The sequence below is a fragment of the Haematobia irritans genome, chromosome 5 (genome assembly GCF_050003625.1).
Source record: "Haematobia irritans isolate KBUSLIRL chromosome 5, ASM5000362v1, whole genome shotgun sequence".
In the NCBI taxonomy this organism is placed as follows: domain Eukaryota; kingdom Metazoa; phylum Arthropoda; class Insecta; order Diptera; family Muscidae; genus Haematobia; species Haematobia irritans.
In genome coordinates this window covers 130,700,403-130,725,402 of record NC_134401.1, presented here as the reverse complement: position 1 = coordinate 130,725,402, position 25,000 = coordinate 130,700,403, and the positions used below count along the sequence as shown (strand labels likewise).

The following is a 25,000-nucleotide window of genomic DNA, read 5'->3' as shown; positions in this document are numbered from 1 at the left end:
ACCCTTCACAGTTAAGCTAACACATTTTCTAGTTATACGTTTGGGTCACTAAATTCCATAGATATGCCACTTTTTTGTTATAATATGCAACTTTTTAATTATTTTTAATTGAATACTGCCATACAGTTTTGGAGATTTTAATCACAAATACCGTTTAGAATACGGTGCCTTAACATATAATCGCGTTTACACCATTAGCATTGTTTTCTTTTGATACCATGTTTTCAAGCCGCAACTTGTACCCCTAAAAGTATGCAGATTATTTTATCTATAATAGTAAATCGTATTACTTCCCTGAGCTATCTGTAACTTTGAGTGATTTTCGATGAAATGGTGATATAATCACGGTTGCCACTCGAGCCAAAAATAATCTACCAATATTTGGAGAAAATTATACCAAAAACTACCAAACAAAAAAATCTATAAAATTTTATTTTGTTAAAATTTTATTTGTATAGAAAAATTTGTCAAAATTTTATTTTTTATAGAAAAATTTGTCAAAATTTTATTTCTATAGAAAATATTTTTAAAAATTTTATTTCTATAGAAAATTTTGTGAAAATTTTATTTCTATAGAAAATTTTGTCAAAATTTTATTTCTATAGAAAATCTTGTCAAAATTTGATTTCTATAGAAAATGTGGTCAAAATTTTATTTCTATAGAAAATTTTGTCAAAATTTTATTTCTATAGTAAATTTTGTCAAAATTTTATTTCTATAGAAATTTTGTCAATACTTAATTTCTATAGGAATTTTGTCAAAATTTTATTTCTATAGAAATTTTTGTCAAAATTCTATTTCTATAGAAAATTTTGTCAAAATTTTATTTCTATAGAAAATTTTGTCAAAATTTTATTTCTATAGGAAATTTTGTCAACATTTTATTTCTATAGAAAATTTTGTAAAAATTTTATTTCTATAGAAAATTTTGTCAACATTTTATTTCTATAGACAATTTTGTCAAAATTTTATTTCTATAGACAAATTTGTCAAACTGAATTATTTACGTATTTAATCGGCCATTTTTTTAGTTTAATATATACCACGTATGGACTAACTTACAATTTAGAAGACGGTGTTAGGATGTTTTAAGATAGCTTGCCATCAGCAAGTGTTATCGCAACCCATGTAATCCGATTGTGGATGACAGTCTTTACTAGAAGTTTCTACGCAATCCATGGTGGAGGGTACATAAGCTTCGGCCGTATATACTTGTTTTCAATTTGATGTTTACATTTTATATCTATAGAAAAAGTTTGTCAAAATTTTATTTCTGCAGAAAATTTTGTCAAAATTTTATTTCTATAGAAAATCTTGTCAAAATTATATTTCTATAGAAAATTTTGTCAACATTTTAATTCTATAGAAAATTTTGTCAAAATTTTATTTCTATAGAAAATTTTGTCAAAATTTATTTGCTATAGAAAATCTTGTCAAAATTATATTTCTATAGAATATGAGGTCAAAATTTTATTTCTATAGAAAATTTTGTCAAAATCTTATTTCTATAGTAAATTTTGTCAAAATTTTATTTCTATAGAAATTTTGTCAATACTTAATTTCTATAGGAATTTTGTGAAAATTTTATTTGTAAAGAAAATTTTGTACAATTTTAGTTTTCTTTTTTATAGAAAATTTTGTCAAATTTTTTTTTATAGAACATTTTGTTAGAATTTTATTTCTATAGGAAATTTTGTCAAATTTATATTTGTTTAGAAAGTTTTGTTAAATTTTTATTTTTAAAGAAAATTTTGTCAAAATTTTATTTTCTATAGAATTTTATTTCCCATTTTTTCAAAATTGTATTTTTTTCTCTATACAAAATTTTGCTAAATTTTTATTTCTATAGGAAATTTTGTCAAAATTTTAATTCTATAGAAAATGTTGTCAGAATTTTATTTCTATAGAAAATTTTATCATCATTTTTTGGTTGGTTAAGCTACACTTGTAGTTTAGTCAATGCATGGCTTTAAGCTGAGATCAAAAACAACAATAACGATTGAAGAGAAGCCAACAATAACAAACAAAACGGATGAAGATAGAGGAGGCACGCTCAAAAACAAACCCAGCCAACTAAATACAAATCGATGATTTGAGTTTGGCAAAGGAAAAGAGATATGCTTGCAAATTTGTTTAGGCAGTAGCCGACTATTAAACCCTTTTTCGGAAAGTTCAAGTGTATTTCACTTTGGGTTGAGTGAATTACCCGAATTTATTCTGATAATTGGTTGATAGTTTTGCTGCAAGTAGAGGATGCTGATGAGGAATGTGGTAATTCCGAAACAGCTGTACATCCAACCATCTTGCAGTCTATAGGGATTTGCCCAAATAAATTTGACAAGCATAATTTTCCTCTGTTGGTTAAGCTACACTTGTAGCCACCGTGGTGCAATGGTTAGCATGCCCGCCTTGCATACACAAGGTCGTGGGTTCGATTCCTGCTACGACCGAACACCAAAAAGTTTTTCAGCGGTGGATTATCCCACCTCAGTAATGCTGGTGACATTTCTGAGGGTTTCAATGCTTCTCTAAGTGGTTTCACTGGAATGTGGAACGCCGTTCGGACTCGGCTATAAAAAGGAGGTCCCTTGTCATTGAGCTTAACATGGAATCGGGCAGCACTCAGTGATAAGAGAGAAGTTCACCACTGTGGTATCACAATGGACTGAATAGTCTAAGTGAGCCTGATACATCGGGCTGCCATATAACCTAACCTATATAACCTACACTTGTAGTTTAGTCAATGCATGGCTTTAAGCTGAGATCAAAAACAACAATAATCATTTTATTTCTATAGAAAATTTTGTCAACATTTTTTTTTGTCAAAATTTTAATTTTATAGAAAATGTTGTCAGAATTTTATTTCTATAGAAAATGTTATCAAATTTTTATTTTTATAGAAAATGTTGTCAAAATTTTATTTCTGTAGAAACTTTTGTCAAAATTTTATTTTTATAGAAAATTTTGTCAAAATTTTATTCCTATAGAAAATTTTGTCAAAATGTTATTTCTATATAAAATTTTTTCAAAATTTTATTTCTATAGAAAATGTTGTCAAAATTTTATTTCTGTAGAAACTTTTGTCAAAATTTTATTTCTATAGAAACGTTTGTCTAAATTTTATTTTCATAAGTAATTTTGTCAATTTTTTTATTTTTATAGAAAATTTTGACAAAAATTTATTTCTTTTGAAATTGTGTCAAATTTTATTTTTAAAGAAAATTTAGCCAAAATCTTGTTTTGTATAGAATTTTATTTCTACAGAAAATTCTGAATAGTTGTATCTCCTATTTTTTCAAAATTTTATTTCTTTAGAAAACCTTGTCAAAAATTCTTTTTCTATAGAAAATTTAGTCAAATTTTTTCCCTATAGAAAATTTTGTCAAATTTTTTTATAAGAAATGTTTACAGAAAATTTTGTCAAAATCAAAATTTAATTCTATAGAAAATGCTGTTAGAATTTTATTTTTATAGAAAATTTTATCAACATTTTATTTCTATAGAACATTTTGTCAACATTTTATTTTTATAGAAAATTTTATCAAATTTTTATTTTATAGAACATTTTGTCAACATTTTATTTCTATAGAAAATTTTCTCAAAATTTTATACCTATTTTGTCAAAATTTTATTTCTCTAGAAAATTTTGTCAAAATTTTATTTCTATAGACAATTTTGTCAAAATTTTATTTCTGTAGAAACTTTTGTCAATTTTATTTCTATAGATATTGTTGTCTAAATTTTATTTCCATAAGAAATTTTGTCAATTTTTTTATTTTTATAGAAAATTTTGACAAAATTTTATTTCCTTTCATATGAAATTTTGTAAAATTTTTATTTTTATAATTTTTTTTTTCAAATTTTTCTTTTTAAAGAAAATTTAGCCAAAATCTTGTTTTGTATAGAATTTTATTTCTATAGAAAATTCTGAATATTTGTATCTCCTATTTTTTCAAAATTTTATTTCTATAGAAAACCCTGTCAAAAATTATTTTTCTATAGAAAATTTAGTCAAATTTTTTTCTCTATAGAAAATTTTGTAAAATTTGTTTATAAAAATTTTGTTTACAAAAAATTTTGTCAAAATCTTATTTCTATAGGAAATTTTTTCAAAATTTAATGCTATAGAAAATGTTAGTCAGAATTTTATTTCTTTAGAAAATGTTAGAAAATGTTATCAAATTTTTATTTTTATAGAAAATGTTGTCAAAATTTTATTTCTGTAGAAACTTTTGTCAAAATTTTGTTTTTATAGAAAATTTTGTCAAAATTTTATTTCTGTAGAAAATTTTGTCTATATTTTATTTCTATAGAAAATTTTGTTAAAATTTTAGTTCTCTAGAAACTTTTGTCAATTTTATTTCTATAGATATTGTTGTCTAAATTTTATTTCCATAAGAAATTTTGTCAATTTTTTTTATTTTTATAGAAAATTTTGACAAAAAAAAAAAGAATATTTTGCAAAAACTACCAAAACATCAAGAATTCTACCAATCTACCAAACAGTAAAAAATCTACAATTTTTTGGTAGAATTCTATCAACTGTGGCAACCATGGATACAATGCTTGTTAAGTTAATTTTAAATTAAATGATTTCTCAATTCTTTAGAATATCTGACATAACCAAATTTTCTTGGTATTTTTTCTCTTTAGGGCAGATTTTCTTATGGACAACACAAAAATTATTTACAATAGCGTAACAATTTCATACATTTAACTAGAATATTTTTTTCATCTAAATAAACATGTCCTTTATATTCAATCACATGTATATTGGGGAAAATATAAATAAATGGTGGATTCCTATAAATCGTTTTTTTTTTTTCACTCAGAACCCATTCTGGTCACAACATTATCGATATAAGAGATGTTTCAATCTGAGGGCCAGTTTTATGTCATTTCAAAAATGTGAATTTATTATTTAACACAATGGACTGAATAGTCTAAGTGAGTCTGAATCTTAATCGGGCTGCCACTTTAACCTAACCTTAACATTTATCTGGTGCTTCATAGATACTCTAGGTAACATTTAAATCTGAGCTCATATTTATTATTTTTCCGACGTGGTAGAAGCCTTTTATAATTGTATGTCTCAGTTAAGTTAAAGATTATTTATTTAATTAAAATAATTTGTGTTTAAACTAAGGAAATTTTTTCACTATATTTTGAAGAAAAAATCCTAATTTTTGAGACTCCAAATTTTATTGCAAATCGTAAGAATTTATTTTTCGTGTAACGGAAAAATAGAGATACTCTCGGACTCCAATACAATTTTAATGTGAACTTCTCATTTAAGAGAACTATATTACCAAGGTTTAAGTTTAAAAGTTGCAGGGTTAAGAAACTATGGCTAAACGAAATTTTTCCGATTTGTGATTCCGAATTTCGGAACGTGGGGGATAAAACAATATCAAAAAAAAAAAAAAATAAAGTTATGTTGAATTCGATCCAGGATTATGTTCATGTTGGCCATAGTATTCAATGGTGATATGAAGAGGTTTTTTATGTCGCGATTTTACTACCAATGTGGTATGAGTTTGACCCAGTCCACCGCTTATGAATTTTACAGATGCAATACTGTTAGTACGATCTATAACACGTATGGCACTCAATGGCTTTTTATTTGTGTAGCCCTTAAATTCAGAAAAAAAAACAAAAATTTGAAAATCACTAATTGTCGATCAAATAAATCGGATATTCCACGATAGAACAAAACGAAATATTTGATTTATCCCGGAATATCCACTATTCGAAATTTACCTCAAGGGGAAACACAATCTTTTCCGTATGATGTAATTCTTTTGTGAGGGGAAAATCCATCACTCGACGACCGATAAGAACATCATCTGAAGTAATTTTACCCCAAACAAAATCTTGTACAGGTGGAACAGCATCATCGGCATAACCAAAATATTCAATTGTCAAATTGACGGGTGAACGAAACGGCGATTCTATTCTAATTTTAGAATATTCATAGCCTGGTCCTCCTCCCAATAAAGACACTTTAGCCTGATCTTCAGTTTTGGAATGATCAATTATACGTATACCAGTCAAGGTTTTAATAATAAGGGCACCCTACAAAAATGATACAAAACTTAAGCTAAGAATAATTGCAGTGATCTTTATGATATCTACCTTCGCAGGATGTGTGACCAAAATATCATGAGCGGAGAACCATTTCGATTCACGTAGAATATTGGTGGCACGAAAAGGAGTATCGCCTTCACGAATGTGTCCAAATGTAAGGGTCTTTGCTTCTAATCCATATAGGAAACATATCCAAACAACTAAAATCCAGCTATAACGAAATGTCATAGTTGCTCCCGTTAACGTTGATTCCTTCAATATTTGAATGCAAATATTTGAGATGATTTAAATCTTTTTTTATATATCTGGAGATTTTAAGTTTTTTTTGTGCCTTGGCATAAATTGTAAATAAATAAAACACAATTAAAATTATTGTAGCCTTTTGGAATAATATTTGTGGCATTATACAAAACATATTAATATTGGTCAGATCCGACTATTAATAACCTACCTTTGTGTACATGATGATAGTTAGTCGATGTGTTTTGTGTGGAACTTTTAATTAAATAGGAAGGAATACCGAAAATCACTACTTTGTGGCACAGAAAAGAGAAAAAAAAACACACACAAACATATTTCTGTTTAAAGAGTTAATTGAAACTGAAATGGTAATCAATTAAAAAATTAACAAATAATACAATTTAGCAATTGCTTAAATTAAAAAATAACAAGTATATACGGCCGTAGGTTAGGTTAGGTTAGGTGGCAGCCCGATATATTAGGCTCACTTAGACTATTCAGTCCATTGTGATACCACATTGGTGAACTTCTCTCTTATCACTGAGTGCTGCCCGATTCCATGTTAAGCTCAATGACAAGGGACCTCCTTTTTATAGCCGAGTTCGAACGGCGTTCCACATTGCAGTGAAACCACTTAGAGAAGCTTTGAAACCCTCAGAAATGTCACCAGCATTACTGAGGTGGGATAATCCACCGCTGAAAAACTGTTTGGTGTTCGGTCGAAGCAGGAATCGAACCCACGACCTTGTGTATGCAAGGCGGGCATGCTAACCACTGCACGGTGGCTCCCAACCTAACCTAACCTACGGCCGTAAGTTCGGCCAGCCCGAATCTTGTGTACCCTCCACCATGGATTGCGTAGAAACTTCTACGAAAGACTGTCATCCACAATCGAATTACTTGAGTTGTGGTATCTTAAAACTTCTTAACATCGTTTTCTAAATTGTGACTTAGTCCATACGTGGTATATATTAGACAAAAAAGGTATGTAAAGGTAAGTGTACAAATAATTACGAATCGATATGGACTTTTTGCACGATACGTAGAGAAACAGAATTAATATATGGGTGTCGCTTATATGGGGGCTATATACAATTACGAACTTGATATGGACCAATTTTGGTGTGATAGGGGATCGATTTATCTGAGGGCTATATATAACTTTAGACCGATATGGACCTAGTTAGGCATGGTTGTTAACGGCCATATACTAGTACAATGTACCACATTTCAACTGACTCGGATGAAATTTGCTCCTCCAAGAGGCTCCAAGACCAAATCTCGGGATCGGTTTATATGGGGGCTATATATGATTATGGACTGATATGGACCACTTTTGGCATGGTTGTTAAATATCATATACTACCACCACGTACCAAATTTCAACCAGATCGGATGAATTTTGCTTCTCCAAAAGGCACCGGAGGTCAAATCTGGGGATCGGTTTATATGGGGGCTATATATAATTGTGGGCTGATATGATCCAATTCCTGCATGGTTGTTGGATACCATATACTAACATCACGTACCAAACTTCAACCGAATCCCAAGGGGCTCCGGTGGTCAAATCTGGGGATCGGATTATATGAGGGCTATATATAATTATGGACCGATTTCAACCAATTTTTGCGTGGGCGTTTGGGGCTATATATTAAGACCACGTACCAAATTTCAACCGAATCGGATGAATTTTGCTCTTCCAATGGGCTCCGGTGGTCAAATCTGGGGATCGGATTATATGGGGGCTATATATAAGTATGCTCCGATGTGAACCAATTTTCCATGGTCATTAGAGACCATATACTAACACCATGTACCAAATATCAGACGGATTGGATGAAATTTACTTCTCTTAGAGGCTGCGCAAGCCAAATCTGGGGATCGGTTTATATGGGGGCTATATATAATTATGGACCGATGTGGACCAATTTTTGCATAGATGTTAGAGACCATATACTAACACCATGTACCAAATTTCAGCCAGATCGGATGAAATTTTCTTCTCTTAGAAGCTGCGCAAGCCAAATCTGGGGATCGGTTTATATGGGGGCTATATATAATTATGGACCGATGTGGACCAATTTTTGCACAGAATTTAGAGACCATATACTAACACCATGTACCAAATTTCAGCCGGATCGGATGAAATTTTCCTCTCTTAGAGGCTGCGCAAGCCAAATCTGGGGATCGGTTTATATGGGGGCTATATATTATTATGGACCGATGTGAACCAATTTTTCCATGGTCATTAGAGACCATATACTAACACCATGTACCAAATTTCAGACGGATTCGATGAAATTGTCTTCTCTTAGAGGCTGCGCAAGCCAAATCTGGGGATCGGTTTATATTGGGGCTATATATAATTATGGACCGATGTGGACCAATTTTTCCATGTTAGGTAGAGACCATACACTAACATCATGTATCAAATTTTAGCCGGATCGGATGAAATTTGCTTCTCTTAGAGGCTCCGAAAGCCAAATCGGGGGATCGGTTTATATGGGGGCTATATATAATTATGGACCGATATGGACCAATTTTTGCATGATTGTTAGAGACCATATTCTAACACCATGTACCAAATTTTAGCCGGATCGGATGAAATTTGCTTCTCTTAGAGGCTCCGAAAGCCAAATCGGGGGATCGGTTTATATGGGGGCTATATATAATTATGGACCGATGTGGACCAATTTTTGCATGGTTGTTAGAAACCATATACTAACACCATGTACCAAATTTTAGCCGGATCGGATGAAATTTGCTTCTCTTAGAGGGTCTGCAAGCCAAATTTGGGGGTCCGTTTATACGTAAAAGTGGACCGATAGGGCCCATTTGCAATACCATCCGACCTACATCAATAAGAACTAATTGTGCCAAGCTTGTTTCTTTCGGAAGTTAGCGTGATTTAAACAGACGGACGGACGGAAGAACGGACATGCTCAGATCGACTCAGAATTTCACCACGACCCATGGGGTCTTAGAGCAATATTTCGATGTGTTACAAACGGAATGACAAAGTTAATAAACCCTCCATCCTATGGTGGAGGGTATAATAAATATAATTAACAAAATGAAATGATTGATTTACATTTCTTTTTAACCCTTAAATGGGCACTGTATCTTTTAAGATACAATCAGAAAAAAAAATCTTACGTATTAAAATTTGGACTGAAGTCTTCGAAATCAAGTTTGTTGCATTTAATAAACCTACATAAAAAAATATGTTTTGCCGGAAAGTTTGTGGTACTACTGAGTAATATGCAGTCAAAATTTAAAATTAAATTTTGCCCAAAAATTAAAAAAACTACAAATTTATTTTTTAAGATTTGCAAAAAAAAAAAAAAACAAAAGCGCATAATTTTTTTTAACCTGGTATGCAAAAGTTCTTTTTTAGCATATTATATATTTTTTTTTGAGTGAAATCGATGATCTTGTGCATTAGTAACTACTTCAGTAAAATTTGACTCAAATCTTAAGAAAAATTCAATTATAATTATAATCGAAAAATTCGTAAGAAAATAATGACTTTCATAACGTTACAAGAAAATTATTTCCTTCTAAGGAACAATAATTAAAAACAAAAAAAAAATACATACAAATATTTAAATTTTATTCAATTTTAAAATATTAAAAACATGATTTAAATACGAGAAAAATATTCAATTGTCATATTCAAAGGTCTTCGTGTTTGAGACCTAACTTCAATTGTAGCATTATAATATCCTGGTCCTCCTTTGACTAGTTTGGCAGATCCGAAGTTTTTATAACCACCGTGATCCGTTACACGTATGGCAGTCAAAAGTTTGAAATTCTCATGACCCTGAAATATGAAGACATTTAAAACAAAAAACAAATAATTAATAAAACTTCACATTAAAATATTCACATTTAATTTTTAAAGATACAACAGTTAAATACAAATAAAAAATGTCTATAAATTTCCTTAGTATTTTTTGTTTTTTAATTATTTTAGCTCATTTTAAGTATCATATGCTTTAGTTAAAAAATATAATTTTGATTAGATTTGAACAAGGCCCTTATGTACAATTAATGGAACTTTAAAAAAAAATGGAAGAAATTACTGATCTTGGTCATTTAAGGTTTAAATTTGAAGTTTTAAGAAATAATATGTACAAAGAAAAAATTTAAAATATAAACAATTAAAAAATTTTTGATAGCATTAACTTTTTAAAAAACATTTTAAGAAAATCATTGAAAATTTTTACGCATTTAATTAAAATATTATATTTAATTAAAATATTGTTATCCCATTTAGCATTTTGAATAAGAAAAATAATATCTTTCAATTAAAATTTTGTATGAAATTTTAACTTTAATAATTAAATTATTAAAATTTTGACTCAAATACAAAGAAAAATCCAACTATAATTTTAATCGAAAACTCTTATAAAATTACAAGAAAATTTTATATATATATGTAATATAATTATATATAAATAAATAATAATACAATAAATAATTGGTAGCTTCAATAAAAAAAAATTGTATTTTGCGACAAAACTAAATAAAGTTTTTAGTTGAAAGTTCGAAGAAATCGGATTTTTTAATTTAAATTTTTTTTGAATATTATGCATATTTTTTATTTCCAATTAATTCCGTAAGTGATAGTATTATTTTCGTGATTGAAACAATTTCAATAAAAAAATTATTTAATCGATTTCTTAATCGAGTCTGAGAAAAAATGATCTGTATATTAATCGAATTTTGGGTAATCAATTATCCCATATTAATCATTTTTTATTCTTATTGATTTTTTTTTAACTGTTATAACTTCTTGAAATATTCATAGATTACATAAAATAACGAATAGAAATTCATATTAATTTTTTTTTACATATAATTATACAAACATTAAAAACAAACAATACAAAAAGTATTAACCAACAAATTTCTACATGTATCGTGAATATTTTTGCGCAATAATACTAGTTTACAAAATTATTACAACACCGAAAATATTGTTTTTTTTTCACTCACTAATAATAAAAAAAATCACTTCCATATCTCCTCTAATTATATTCTTATTTTTGTGTATTTTTCTTTACCTTTGGAGGATATTGCACAATCTCTTTATGTTTCGAGAACCAATTGGCTGCATGTTCTACATGATCTCGGGCAATAATTCGATCATAGAAGCCAATTTGACCCCAAGTGGAATTACCTCCATATACAATATTAGTTAATGCCAAAATGGTAGTGGCAAAAAATACAAGACACGTTAACACTTTCATATTTCTTTTCGTACTAAATAAAAAATTCTATATTTTTGCGTGTTTTATTATTTGTATTGTTTTCTTAAATAAAAAACACAAGTGTTCTGGAACTTATTTGTCTTTAATATATAGGACTACAAATTCTCATATGACTAGCATCTGGTATATATCGAGTCTTATCTATTGCAATTACACTCTGGGATCTGAGGTGTGAATCACAAATTTATTCGTCTCTTCCACAGGTAGTTGTATTCTTATCAAGACAATAGGGGTCGCTGTGTAAATAGAGTCTTAAATAAATAAAAAAAAGCGATATCAGAAAACACAGCTGGATGGAAAAAAGATATAATACGAGCGTGTGTATTCTTAGATTTCACTTTAAAAATTCAAAATACATCACAATTTTTATTGTGGGGAGGGGGAATCCCTAGGAATGCCTTATGCCTAAAAGTATGCTATATTTATGCGATAACTAAAAGAGCTGGACATCAAATGTGCAGATTATTTATTTTATTTAATATATCAATATTTCTTTGGTAGTGGTAATAATCTAATACCACATAAAATTCTATGGTTGTTTGTGGAAAATTGAAAATTTTTAAAAGCTTCAAATTGGCAAGGGATCAGCAAAAATGCTGCACATCGAAAAGAAATCCAATCCAGCAAAGAATTGAATGACCCAATAATTATACGTCGTATGTAAAAATGAGGAAAATGTCTTTTATTTTCAACTTCAGAAACCTTGAAATTGCGTTTTAGAGCAGATCCAACAATAACCAATCTTGGATGTGTCTTAGTTCAAAATTGGCAAGCAATTACTTTTAAATGGAAATCTTGCTTACTTTTGCTTACTTGTGCAATGAGGAAAGTACTTGTCCGCAAGAACTTACAATTTTATTTATCATCGAAACCATTATTCTGAAACATAAGGTATTGCTGGGGTCTGTTACAATTGTTCATGGTAGGCAGTTTTGCACCTCAACTACTTACCTAGTTATTGCTGGCATATGGCAAAAATTGGTCAATATCGGTCCATAATTATTTATAGCCCCCATATAAACTGATCACCAGATTTGACCTTCGGAGCCTCTTGGAGGGGCAAAATTCATTCGATTCGGTTGAAATTTGTTACATTGTGCTGGCATATGGCTGCTAACAACCATGCCAAACTTGGTCATTATCGGTCTATAGTTATATAGCTCTCAATCACACAAAAATTGGTCCATATCGATTCATAATAGTAGATAGCCCCAATATAAAGCGACCCCCATATTTCAATTCTGGCTCTCTAATTACCGCGCAAAAGTTCATATCGGTTGGTAATTATATGTAGATTTCCCTATATATACCGGAACTGAATTATATACATATTTAATCTGCTTTTTATACCCTCCACCATAGGATATATTAACTTTGCCATTCCGTTTGTAACACATCGAAATATTGCTCTAAGACCCCATAAAGTATATATATTCTGGGTCGTAGTGAAATTCGGAGTCGATCTGAGCATGCTGTTGAAATCCCGCTAACTTCCAAACGAAACATGCTATCGACTTGAAACTTGGCACAAGTAGTTGTTATTGATGTAGGTCGGATGGTATTGCAAATGGGCCATATCGGTCCACTTTTACGTATAACCCCCATATAAACGGACCCCCAAATTTGGCTTGCAGACCCTCTAAGAGAAGCAAATTTCATCCGATGCGGATGAAATTTGGTACATGGTGTTAGTATAAGGTCTTTAACAACCATGCAAAAATTTGTCCACATCGGTCCATAATTATATATAGCCCCCATATAAACCGATCCCCAGATTTGGCTCGCGGAGCCTCTAAGAGAAGAAAATTTCATCCGATCCGGCTGAAATTTGGTACATGATGTTAGTATATGGTCTCTAATAACTATGCAAAAATTGGTCCACATCGGTCCATAATTATATATAGCCCCCATATAACCCGATCCCCAGATTTGGCTTGCCGATTACCAAATTTGACTTCCGCAGCCTCTTGGAAGACCAAAATTCATCTGATTCAGTTGATATTTGGTACGTGGTGTTAATATATTTGAGGCCATATATGCAAAAATTAGTCGAAATCGGTCCATAATTATATATAGCCCCCATATAAACCGATCCCCAGATTTGACCTCCGGAGCCCCGTAGAAGAGCAAAATTCTTCCCATTCGGTTGAAATTTGGTACGTGATGTTAGTATAGGGTATCCAACAAGCATGCAGGAATTGATTCCTATCAGTCCATAATTATATATATCCCCCATATAAACCGATCCCCAGATTTTATCTCCGGTGCCTTTTGGAGAGGCAAAATTCATCCGATCTGGTTGATATTTGGTACGTGGTGGTAGTATATGATATTTAACAACAATGCCTAAAGTGGTCCATATCAGTCCATAATTATATATAGCCCCCATATAAACCGATCCCGAGATTTGGTTTTGGAGCCCCTTGGAGGAGGAAATTTCATCCGAGTCAGTTGAAATTTGTGCTAGTATATGGCCGTTAACAACCATGTCTAACTAGGTCCATATCGGTCTATAGTTATATATAGCCCTCAGATAAATCGATCCCCAATTACACAAAAACTGGTCCATATCAAGTTCATAATTGTATATAGCCCCCATATAAGCGACCCCCATATTTCAATTCTGGCTCCCTACGTACCGTGCAAAAGTCCATATCGATTCGTAATTAGTTGTAGACTTACCTACACATACCTTTTTTGTCTAATATATACCACGTATGGACTAACTCACAATTTAGAAAACGATTTAAGATACCACAACACAAGTAATTCGATCGTGGATGACAGTCTTTCGTAGAAGTTTCTACGCAATCCATGGTGGAGTGTACATAAGATTCGGCCTAGTCGAACTTACGGCCATATATACTTGTTTTGGTCTAATATATACCACGTATGGACTGACTTACAATTTAAGATACCTTATTATCATAGGCAAGTATTACCACAACCCAAGTAATTCGATTGTGGATAAAAGTTTTTAGTAGAAGTTTCTACGCAATCCATGGTGGAGGGTACATAATATTCGGCCTGGTGGAACTTACGGCCGTATATACTTCTTTTTTAATTATTTATTAAAATCTTTATTATAATTACAAATTATAATAAATGCATAAAAACAAATATTTTTTGTCCTTCTGTATTTGATCCCATTACGTCTTAATAGAAATTTCCATCGTCAATTAAAAAATGTATTGGTAGATTAATTTTTTGTGATTGATTTTTGATTTAATTATTATTTTTTATTTTTTTAAATTCACCTAAAATGTTTTTTGGAAAAATTTTGATGATAATTTTTTCTGAGTATCAAAAATGCAAAAAAAAAAAAACTAAAACAATTCTATATTCCTGAGTGTGAGAATAAAGAAATTATTAATTCTTAAATATTTCCATGTTCATTTAAAATCTGCTGACATTAAACTCTTAAATTATTCTCTTTAAAAATATTTAATTATTCTCTTGCGGTTTGTTTATTTATACAAAAAAAGAAACGCAATTGATAAGAATCTATAAATAAAAAAAATAGCAAATCACTTATAAACTCACTTCCACTAGTCTAAGCCGTACCATAACGAAATTAAATCAATTTAGTCTAGGCGTGTTAATAAACGAAAAAGACAAAATGTCACGGAATTCGCATATAATTTTCATCGTATTATCGATTTTGGTCTATGATATTACATTCGCTGCCAAAAGTACGAATAGCCTAAGTCATCATGTATCATTTGGAGCTGAGTCACCAAGAGAAGTTCATTTGGGACGATTCACAGCAATGGAAAAATTTAAACCTATGCAAATTGTTGAGGGGAAATTCATATACAGCGTTAAGGTATGGGCATTTAAAGAATTTTCACCTTATTAACCTCAATCATATGTATATCCTTTTAGCCCAATGATTTGCACTATGACCGCACCATTACTCGCATTGTGGTCACAGATCAATATGACAATGGCAACGGTGGTTATGCCACCCTCAAAGATGGTGGTCCCAGTACTAATTATGCTGTTATTAAGTTTAAATCTCAACGCAATCATGGCTATAATTTTATTATCGATCTCTATGGCATTTAGGAAATTTTAAATTTATATCAATCAATAGCCAGCCGCATGATAATATCAATATTAATTGCTTTCAAATGCATATACTATATGTGAAAAAAAGCGGGAAAATAGTAAAATAATTAAATATAAACTTTTTTTTTTTAATTAAAAAGCTTGTAAGTATTTAAAGGTTTTTGTTAATGAATAACAAGTATATACGGCCGTAAGCTTATGTACCCTCCACCAGGCCGAAGCTTATGTACCCTCCACCATGGATTGCGTAGAAACTTCTACTGAAGACTGTCATCCACAATCGAATTACTTGGGTTGCGGTAACACTTGCCGATGGCAAGGTATCTTAAAATTTCCTAACACCGTAATATATACCACATATTCCATACGTGGTATATATTAAACTAAAAAAGGCCGATTAAATACGTATATAATTAAGTTTAAAGTTTCTATAGAAATAAAATTTTGACAAAATAAAATTTTGACAACATTTTCTATAAAAGAAAAATTTTGAAAACATTTTCTATAGAAATAAAATTTGGAAAAAATTTTCTATAGAAATAAAATTTTGACAAAATTTTCTATAGAAATAAAATTTTGACAAAATTTTCTATAGAAATAAAATTTTGATATAATTTTCTATAGAAATAAAATATTGACAAAATTTTCCATAAAAATAAAATTTTTACAAAATTTTCTATAAAAATAAAATTTTGACAAAATTTTCTATAGAAATAAAATTTTGACAAATTTTCTATATAAATAAAATATTGGCAAAATTTTCTATATAAATAAAATATTGGCAAAATTTTCTATAAAAATAAAATATTAACAAAATTGTCTATAGAAATAAAATTTTGAAAAAAAATCTTAGAAATAAAATTTTGAAAAAAAATTCTAAAGAAATAAGATTTTGATAAAATTTTCTATAGAAATAACATTTTGACAATGTTTTCTATAAAAATAAAATTTTGGTAGATTATTTTTGCTCGAGTGGCAACCATGAATATGAACCGATATGGACCAATTTTTGTGTGATTGGGGATCGGCTATATATAACTATAGACCGATATGGACAAATTTTGGCTTGTATATTAGCGGCCTTATTCTAACACCACTTTGCAAATTTCAACCGGATCGGATGAATTTTTCTCCTCCAAGAGGCTCCGGAGATCAAATCTGAGGAACGGTTTATATGGGGGCTATATATAATTATGGACCGATATGGACCAATTCTTGCGTGTTTGTTAGAGACCACATTCTAAAACCATGTACCAAATTTCAACCGGATCGGATGAATTTTGCTCCTCCAAGAGGCTACGGAGGACAAATCTGGGAATGGATTTATATGGGGGCTATATAGAATTATGGACCGGTATGGACCAATTTTTGCATGGTCATTAGGGAACATATGCCAACACCATGTACCAAATTTCAGCCGGATCGGATGAAATTTGGTTCTCTTAGAGGCTCCGCAAGCCAAATCGGGGGATCGGTTTATATGGGGGCTATATATAATTATGGACCGATGTGGACCAATTTTTGCATGGTTGTTAGAGACCATATACTAACACCATGTACCAAATTTCAGCCGGATCGGATGAAATTTGGTTCTCTTAGAGGCTCCGCAAGCCAAATCGGGGGATCGGTTTATATGGGGGCTATATGTAATTATAGACCGATATGAACCAATTGTTGCATGGTTGTTAGAGACCATATACTAACACCATGTACCAAATTTCAGCCGGATCGGATGAAATTTGCTTCTCTTAGAGCAATCGCAAGACAAATTTGGGGGTCCGTTTGTATGGGGGCTATACGTAAAAGTGGACCGATATGGCCCATTTGCAATACCATTCGACCTACATCAATAACAACTACTTGTGCCAAGTTTCAAGTCGATAGCATGTTTCGTTTGGAAGTTAGCGTGATTTCAACAGACGGACGGACGGACATTCTCAGATCGACTCCGAATTTCACTACGACCCAGAATATATATACTTTATGGGGGGTCTTAGAGCAATATTTCGATGTGTTACAAACGGAATGACAAAGTTAATATACCCCCATCCTATGGTGGAGGGTATAAAAATTTATAATTATTTAAAGCTTTAAGTTAGTTCTGAAAATAGCCTCCCTGCTGTGTATTCTTCAAAGAAATCTATACCATAATTTATGTGTATCTAACACTTTTGATAAAGAATTTTGAAATACCATAATATACCAAAATATCTATTTCAAAATATTCGACCTATGGCAATCATAGAATTATTAATGCCTAACATATTTTTACATATTTTTGTCTATCATATCTCATGAGGCTGTAATAACATCAATTATCAAATGTAAAAGCAAGAAGATAATGAATTTGTTAATTGCTATATTAAGTTTATATTTGATAATATGCTGGTGTGTGTGTAACTATGTTAGGGTGGTGGAGGAGGAGATAGCCCTCCTTTGTGTTACACATCACATTAATCATTGATTTTAATTTTGATATAGAATTTAGGTCATACAAGATGTTACATCCCCGTCCCACCAATCAAAAATGCACTTACATTTGTATCTTCCAGATAAGAGAGGAATAGTTATCAATATCACTATAAATACCTTGGGTAAAATGACACGGAACATACACTTCTTCAACGTCTTTGGTAAACACTACATCAATTTTTAAAAGAGAAAAATTTCTATTTTCCAAAAAATGGCCAACTTCATTTCGTTTGTCTCCTTTATTTTGTTTGCTTCATTTGTATCCTTGTCATTGGCCAATGGCAATGATTACCAATGGGGTGCAGTTGGTGCCACGGATACTTTAATGGCTAAGGAAATAGTTTTCAAATCGGGATTTTTGGGAACGGTTACAACTGAGGATTATGTCTATCAACAAGTGGTAAGAATCATAGATTTGTATACAATCGTGCTTTTGAAAAATATTTAATTACTTAAGTATTTAAAAATCGATTTTTATGTGAAAGTGGTTTTCGTGAAAGTAGTGAACTTACCGTACAAAAAAAAAATGGTCTTCAAAGTAATGCAACGGCTCTTTATTAATATAGTACTTGTCTTTAATGTCCAAAAGTATTTTCTTTTGTCTGTAAAAAATATTCTTAAGCATGAAGATAATCAGATTAAATTCACCCGCTAAGCCACTTGCAATAAATTCGGGTAAATTTTTCTTTTAATTAAAATGTTCGTTTGTCTAAAATATTATTGCCAAGAAAAATGTTCTTTATGTGTGGCCAAAAGTTACTTAAACAGCTATAAAATATAATAATCCATTTATCGATTATTGTAAAAAAAAAATAAATTTATCAATTCTAAATCGAAATAAGAAAAATTATAAAAATAATAAATATAAATTATATACAAATTATGGTTCTGAAAATTTCCAAAAATCAATTTTTAAAAAATTTTAAGATGCCTTTTTTATTCTGATTCCATTTGCCAATTTTATTTTATTTTTTTTTATCTCCCCAGGGTGTTGCTACTCCTCTTACCATAAATGCCATTAAAATCACCGATAAGAAAAAATTCAAAGGTGCCACTGCTGCCATTGTTAGTGGTGGTGTTGGAGCTACTGAGGTCACAATTAAATTTACCAGTTTGAGAGGATCTGGTATTAAGAGCATGGTAGAAATCTATGGATCAGCTTAAATTAAAAAATAGGAAATTATTGTAAAATTCATACATAAATTTTTTACGATTATAGATGTATAAGATTTTTATAAAATAAAATATTTGTAGGATATATATGAATTTGTGTTTGATTTTCTTCTCAATTTTTAAGATAAAAATTGGAATCTCTCTTCACATCGTATCAGCATCGGTCAGCAATATAAGTTTACTGCCTTATTATTCAACTGGAAAAAGCTTATCCAAATTATATTATATTCCAAGTAAAAAGAACATCTCATACATTGGAATGCGTTTTGTCTTTATTTTGACAAAATTTTCTATAGAAATAAAATTTTAACAAAATTTTCTATAGAAATAAAATTTTGACAAAATTTTCTATAGAAATAAAAATTTGACAAAATTTTCTATAGAAATAAAATTTTGACAAAATGTTTTATAGAAATAAAATTGTGAAAAAAAAATCTATGGAAATAAAATTTTCTATTGACAAAATTTTCTATAGAAATAAATTTTCGTTAGAAATAAAATTTTGACAACATTTTTTATATTAATAAAATTTGTATAAATAAGATTTGTCCATAAAGCTCGAACAATAATTTGTTATAATATACGTAAAAAAAATTACAAAACTTTCTATATAAATAAAATCTTGAAAAAATTTTCTATAGAAATAAAATTTTGACAAAATTTTCTATAGAAACAAAATTGAAAAAATTTTCTATAAAACTAAAATTTTCTATGGAAATAAAAGTTTGAGAAAATTTTTTATAAAAATAAAGTTTTGACAAAAATTTCCACTGAAATAAAATTTTAACAAAATTTTCTATACAAATAAAAAGTTAACAACATTTTCTATAGAAATAAGATTTTAACAAAATTTTCTATAGAGATAAATTTTTGACAAAATTTTCCATAGAAATAAAATTTTGACCAAATTTTCTATAGAAATAAAATTTGGATAAATATTCTACAGAAATAAAATTTTGACAAAATTTTCTATAGAAAAAAAATTTAACAACATTTTCTATAGAAATAAAATTTTAACAAAATTTTCTATAGAAATAAAATTTTACCAAAATTTTCTATAGAAATAAAATTTGGACAAATATTCTATAGAAATAAAATTTTAACAAAATTTTCTATAGAAATAAAATTTTAACAAAATTTTCTATAGAGATACATTTTTGACAAAATTTTCCATAGAAATAAAATTTTGACCAAATTTTCTATAGAAATAAACTTTTCACACAATTTTCTATAGAAATAAAATTTTCATAAAACTTTCTATAGAAGTAAAAGTTTGACAAAATTTTCCATAGAAAGAAAATGTTGACCAAATTTTCCATAGAAATAAAATTTTGACAAAATTTTCTATAGAACAAAAAATTTTACAAAATGTTCTATAAAACTAAAATTTTGATAAAATAGTCTATAGAAATAAAATTTTGAGAAAATTTTCTGTAAAAATAAAATTTTGAGAAAATTTTCTGTAAAAATAAAATTTTGAGAAAATTTTCTGTAAAAATAAAATTTTGAGAAAATTTTCTGTAAAAATAAAATTTTGAGAAAATTTTCTATTGAAATAACAGTTTAACTAAATTTTCTATACAAATAAAATTGTAACAAAATTTTCCATAGCAATACAATTGTGACAAAATTTTCATAAAATTTTCAATAGAAATAAAATTTTGACAAAATTTTCTATGGAAATAAAATGTTGACAAAATTTTCCATAGAATTAAAATTTTGACAAAATTTCCTATAGAATTAAAATTTTGACGAAATTTTCCATAGAAATAAAATTTTGACAAAATTTTCTATGGAAATAAAATTTTAACAAAATTTTCCATAGAAATACAATTGTGACAAAATTTTCATAAAATTTCTATAGAAATAAAATTTTGACATATATTCTATAGAAATAAAATTTTCCATAGCAATACAATTGTGACAAAATTTTCATAAAATTTTCAATAGAAATAACATTTTAACAAAATTTTCTATGGAAATAAAATTTTGACAAAATTTTCCATAGAATTAAAATTTTGCCAAATTTTCCTATAGAAATAAAATTTTGACAAAATTTTCCATAGAAATAAAATTTTGACAAAATTTTTTATAGAAATAAAATGTTAACAAAATTTTCTGCAGAAATAAAATTTTTACAAAATTGTCTATAGAAATAAAATTTTTACCAAATTTTCTATAGAAATAAACTTTTGACATAATTTTCGGTAGAAATAAAATTTTCATAAAATTTTCTATAAAAGTAAAATTTTGACAAAATTTTCTATAGAAATAAAATGTTAACAAAATTTTCCATAGAAATAAACTTTTGACAAAATTTTCTATAGAAATAAAATTTTGACCAAATTATCCATAGCAATAAAGTTTTGACAAAATTTTCTATAGAAATAAAATTTGAACAAAATTTTCTATAGAAATAAAATTTTAACAAAATTTTCTATAGAAATAAAATTTTACCAAAATTTTCCATAGAAATAAAATTTTGGCAAAATTTTCTATAGAAGTAAAAGTATGACAAAATTTTCTATAGAAGTAAAACTTTGACAAAATTTTCTATAGAAATAAAATTGTAACAAAATTTTCTATAGAAATAAAATTTTGACAAAATTTTCTATAGAAATAAAATTTTGACAAAATTTTCTATAGAATAAAATTTTGACAAAAATTTCTATAGATATAAAATTGTGACAAAATTTTCTATAGAAATATAACTTTGACAAAATTTTCTATACAAATAAAATTTAAAAAAAAAATCCACAGAAATACAATTGTGACAAAATTTTCATAAAATTTCTATAGAAATAAATTTTTAACAAAATTTTCTATAGAAATAAAATTTTACCAACATTTTCCATAGAAATAAAATTTTGGCAAAATTTTGTATAGAAGTAAAAGTATGACAAAATTTTCTATAGAAATAAAATTGTAACAAAATTTTCTATAGAAATAAAATTTTGACAAAATTTTCTATAGAATAAAATGTTGACAAAAATTTCTATAGAAATAAAATTGTGACAAAATTTTCTATAGAAATATAACTTTGACAAAATTTTCTATACAAATAAAATTTAAAAAAAAATTCCACAGAAATACAATTGTGACAAAATTTTCATAAAATTTCTATAGAAATAAAATTTTGATAAAATTTTCTACACGAATAAAATGTTGACAAAATTTCCTAAGAAATAAAATTGTGAAAAAAATTTCTAAAGAAATAAAATACTGACAAAATTGTCCACGGAAATATATTTTTTTTTTGTAAATAAAATTTGTCTGTAAAGTTCAAGGAATAATTAGTTATAAAACAAGATTGTTTTTGTTTATTAGTGTTTTGGTAAATTTTAGAACATTAGAAGAATTTCTTTAAACTCTAAAGTAGTCTTCAAAAACACATTCAATGCTTAGCAAAATCAAAACTTTAGATTAAGATATAATTACTCAGAATACCATTGAAAAATTCAACAAAACCCTCATCTTCCTCCCTCTCTTTACAGATCGCTTGGCCTGAAATCCCCCTTCATCGAATTTCGCAACGAATTCGAAATTTTGGCCAACAACAGTATAGCGCTAAATATAACCAAAGATGAACAGGCGCTTATGCATCAAGAGGGTCTAAGAAAATTGGGAACATTCATTAAACCAGTGGATCTGAGGGACTCTGAAACGGGCTATGTTAAAGCAAATCTAACGAAAAAAGTGGCAACGCCACAACCACAACAGAGAACACAAAATCAAAGGCGAATGCATCCCATACAAGAGGAAATGGATCAGAAACAAATTATACTGCTCGATGAGGATACGGATGAAAATGGTCTACCGGCTAGTTTAACTGACGAGGATCGTAAATTTATAGTGCCCATGGCATTGAAAAATTCTCAACCCGATCCCAGATGGGCTCAGACAATGGCACGTAGTTCTATGGTGGCACCACTTACAACCAGGACAACAACTACGACAACCACAACTACAAAGAAACCCACAACACCGGCCACACCAGAATTTGCCTCAAATATTGAAGATCTAAAGAAACACATTCTATTTTTACAAAATCTCACAAAACATGATAGTAATTTCCAATCGAAATTTGTCGTCTTTCCCAGTTTGCAAAAGGATAAACAGGGAAAACCGATAACAACGACGACTAGCACAACCGCATCGCCAAAGGTCCCCATGAGACCTATCTATCAGTATTCAGGACCAGTATTACCGCCCACTAGAAAACCTTCATTAAATATTAATAGTAAAAATCCACAGTCACCACCATTCGGAGGCTATTATCATAATGACGATGATGAAGATTCGTTGTCGGCTTTCTTGCAACCTGTCAATACGGCTAAAGATAAAATCGCCATAGTGCCGCAGGTGTTGCTGTTAAACGATCAAAATAAAGATCGTCGTATGTTGCCAAGCATAAGCACAAGTTCTTCAGCAGCCACACCAACGACAACAACAACCACTACATCCAGTACAACGACGACGACATCAACTACCACGAGTACAACAACGACAACGCGACGTCCAACGAAACCTACAAAGTTGCCACCTTGTGTACGTAATCCCGATTCACCTAAATGTATACGTTTGCGTAAACGTGAAGAATTACAGAGACAACGGGATCGTGAGCAATTACTCAGAGAGCAAGAGAAATATTGGCCACGTTATGAACCCTATCGTCAGACTATTAACAATACTAAACGTTTTGCCGTTTCCATTGAAATACCCGATTCTTTGAAAGCTGTCCTCAATGAAAGTGAATCAAATTCTCCCGTTGGAGAAGAAAATCTACAAATTCTTTCACGCTTCGTAAGATCAACACATAAGAGACGTAATATTGGTGGTGGCCTACAAGGTCGATCATCTTCGAGTAATGATAAATTTGCTTCAAAATATGGTTCGGGTGCTTTTTTAGAACGAGACTCAATGACTTCGGCCACCGGAGGTAGAGATTTCGTTATAACAAATCCTGAACAATTTGGTGGTATAATGGCTCCAAATGCTACAACACCTAGTCCTACGGTACCAGCATACTCGGAACCTTTGGATTTAAACCCGGACAATTGTTATCTTGTTGATGGTATGAGCTATGGCCAAAAGAAACAATGTGTCTTGCATACGAGTGTAATGCCAGCGATAAGTAGAGGAGCTAGAGCCGCTATACAGGTAAGTGGAAATGTGGGACTAACTTTTTTTTGGTACATATCGTGGGTACATGGGGGAGATGTTGTTGTATAAAATTGATATGAAGTAGAAGGAAATTGTTTTATTTTTCTTTAACTTGATCAAGTATGGTGGAAAATTTTATATTTTTAATAAAATATTGAATAGCTGTTTGAATAGCTGTTGTTTAGTTTGTGAGTCACTGGAAGATAATTGATAGAGAGTGGCTCAAATCAAAGGCATTAATAGGCTGGTATTATGAATGTATCGTATATATTGACAAGAGGAATTACCCTATAAAAATAGGCCAATAGGAAGTAGCGTCTAAAGTTGGGGAGGTTCTTCATGCTGAATTGGAAAATGACCCCAGGAAAATTAGGCCCAAAACCCAAATGCAACGGGGCCCGAAGACATTTTGTTAGGGCTCCTATTCAGTGTGAAGAATCGTCCCAGTTTTGGGACCTTGTTTCATTCGGTTTTTGGGCTCGTTTTCCTTGGACCCATTTTTATACAAAACTGTTCAG

At 29.5% G+C, this 25,000-nt stretch overlaps 5 protein-coding genes across 5 annotated transcripts in view; 3 read left to right on the top strand and 2 right to left on the bottom strand.

Annotated features, from left to right (window-relative positions):
- Wnt5 (Wnt oncogene analog 5) overlaps positions 1-25,000 on the top strand; it is a 533,000-nt gene that overhangs the window by 272,368 nt on the left and 235,632 nt on the right. The window contains exon 3 of the mRNA XM_075310482.1: positions 22,814-24,479. Within this exon, the coding sequence (XP_075166597.1) occupies positions 22,814-24,479 (1,666 nt within the window). The remainder of the gene's footprint in view (positions 1-22,813; positions 24,480-25,000) is intronic.
- LOC142240674 (uncharacterized) lies at positions 5,184-6,366 on the bottom strand. The gene is made up of 3 exons (XM_075312377.1): positions 6,136-6,366; positions 5,761-6,075; positions 5,184-5,633 (listed from the first exon to the last, which is right to left on the bottom strand). Exons 1-3 carry the CDS (start codon positions 6,313-6,315, stop codon positions 5,433-5,435), a joined length of 696 nt encoding a protein of 231 aa, XP_075168492.1. The 5' UTR covers positions 6,316-6,366; the 3' UTR covers positions 5,184-5,432.
- LOC142240771 (uncharacterized) lies at positions 9,920-11,664 on the bottom strand. The gene is made up of 2 exons (XM_075312493.1): positions 11,397-11,664; positions 9,920-10,150 (listed from the first exon to the last, which is right to left on the bottom strand). The coding sequence occupies exons 1-2, from the start codon at positions 11,580-11,582 to the stop codon at positions 9,971-9,973; spliced, it is 366 nt and encodes a 121-aa protein (XP_075168608.1). The 5' UTR covers positions 11,583-11,664; the 3' UTR covers positions 9,920-9,970.
- LOC142240693 (putative salivary secreted peptide) lies at positions 15,150-15,792 on the top strand. Its single transcript, XM_075312398.1, has 2 exons — positions 15,150-15,429; positions 15,489-15,792. The coding sequence occupies exons 1-2, from the start codon at positions 15,223-15,225 to the stop codon at positions 15,669-15,671; spliced, it is 390 nt and encodes a 129-aa protein (XP_075168513.1). The 5' UTR covers positions 15,150-15,222; the 3' UTR covers positions 15,672-15,792.
- On the top strand, positions 17,754-19,408 carry LOC142240694 (uncharacterized). Its single transcript, XM_075312399.1, has 2 exons — positions 17,754-18,546; positions 19,134-19,408. The coding sequence occupies exons 1-2, from the start codon at positions 18,358-18,360 to the stop codon at positions 19,308-19,310; spliced, it is 366 nt and encodes a 121-aa protein (XP_075168514.1). The 5' UTR covers positions 17,754-18,357; the 3' UTR covers positions 19,311-19,408.

What these genes read in the sequence shown, in the direction of transcription:
- LOC142240674 (XM_075312377.1), bottom strand. Translation starts at nt 6,315, where the DNA reads ATGACATTTCGTTATAGCTGGATTTTAGTTGTTTGGATATGTTTCCTA. An exon ending in TGGTCACACATCCTGCGAAG is followed by an intron (nt 6,076 to 6,135) that starts GTAGATATCATA and finishes TCATTTTTGTAG; the next exon opens with GGTGCCCTTATTATTAAAAC. An exon ending in AGATTGTGTTTCCCCTTGAG is followed by an intron (nt 5,634 to 5,760) that starts GTAAATTTCGAA and finishes TCTGAATTTAAG; the next exon opens with GGCTACACAAATAAAAAGCC.
- LOC142240694 (XM_075312399.1), top strand. Translation starts at nt 18,358, where the DNA reads ATGGCCAACTTCATTTCGTTTGTCTCCTTTATTTTGTTTGCTTCATTT. An exon ending in ATTATGTCTATCAACAAGTG is followed by an intron (nt 18,547 to 19,133) that starts GTAAGAATCATA and finishes TTATCTCCCCAG; the next exon opens with GGTGTTGCTACTCCTCTTAC.
- LOC142240693 (XM_075312398.1), top strand. Translation starts at nt 15,223, where the DNA reads ATGTCACGGAATTCGCATATAATTTTCATCGTATTATCGATTTTGGTC. An exon ending in AATTCATATACAGCGTTAAG is followed by an intron (nt 15,430 to 15,488) that starts GTATGGGCATTT and finishes ATATCCTTTTAG; the next exon opens with CCCAATGATTTGCACTATGA.
- LOC142240771 (XM_075312493.1), bottom strand. Translation starts at nt 11,582, where the DNA reads ATGAAAGTGTTAACGTGTCTTGTATTTTTTGCCACTACCATTTTGGCA. An exon ending in TTGTGCAATATCCTCCAAAG is followed by an intron (nt 10,151 to 11,396) that starts GTAAAGAAAAAT and finishes TTCATATTTCAG; the next exon opens with GGTCATGAGAATTTCAAACT.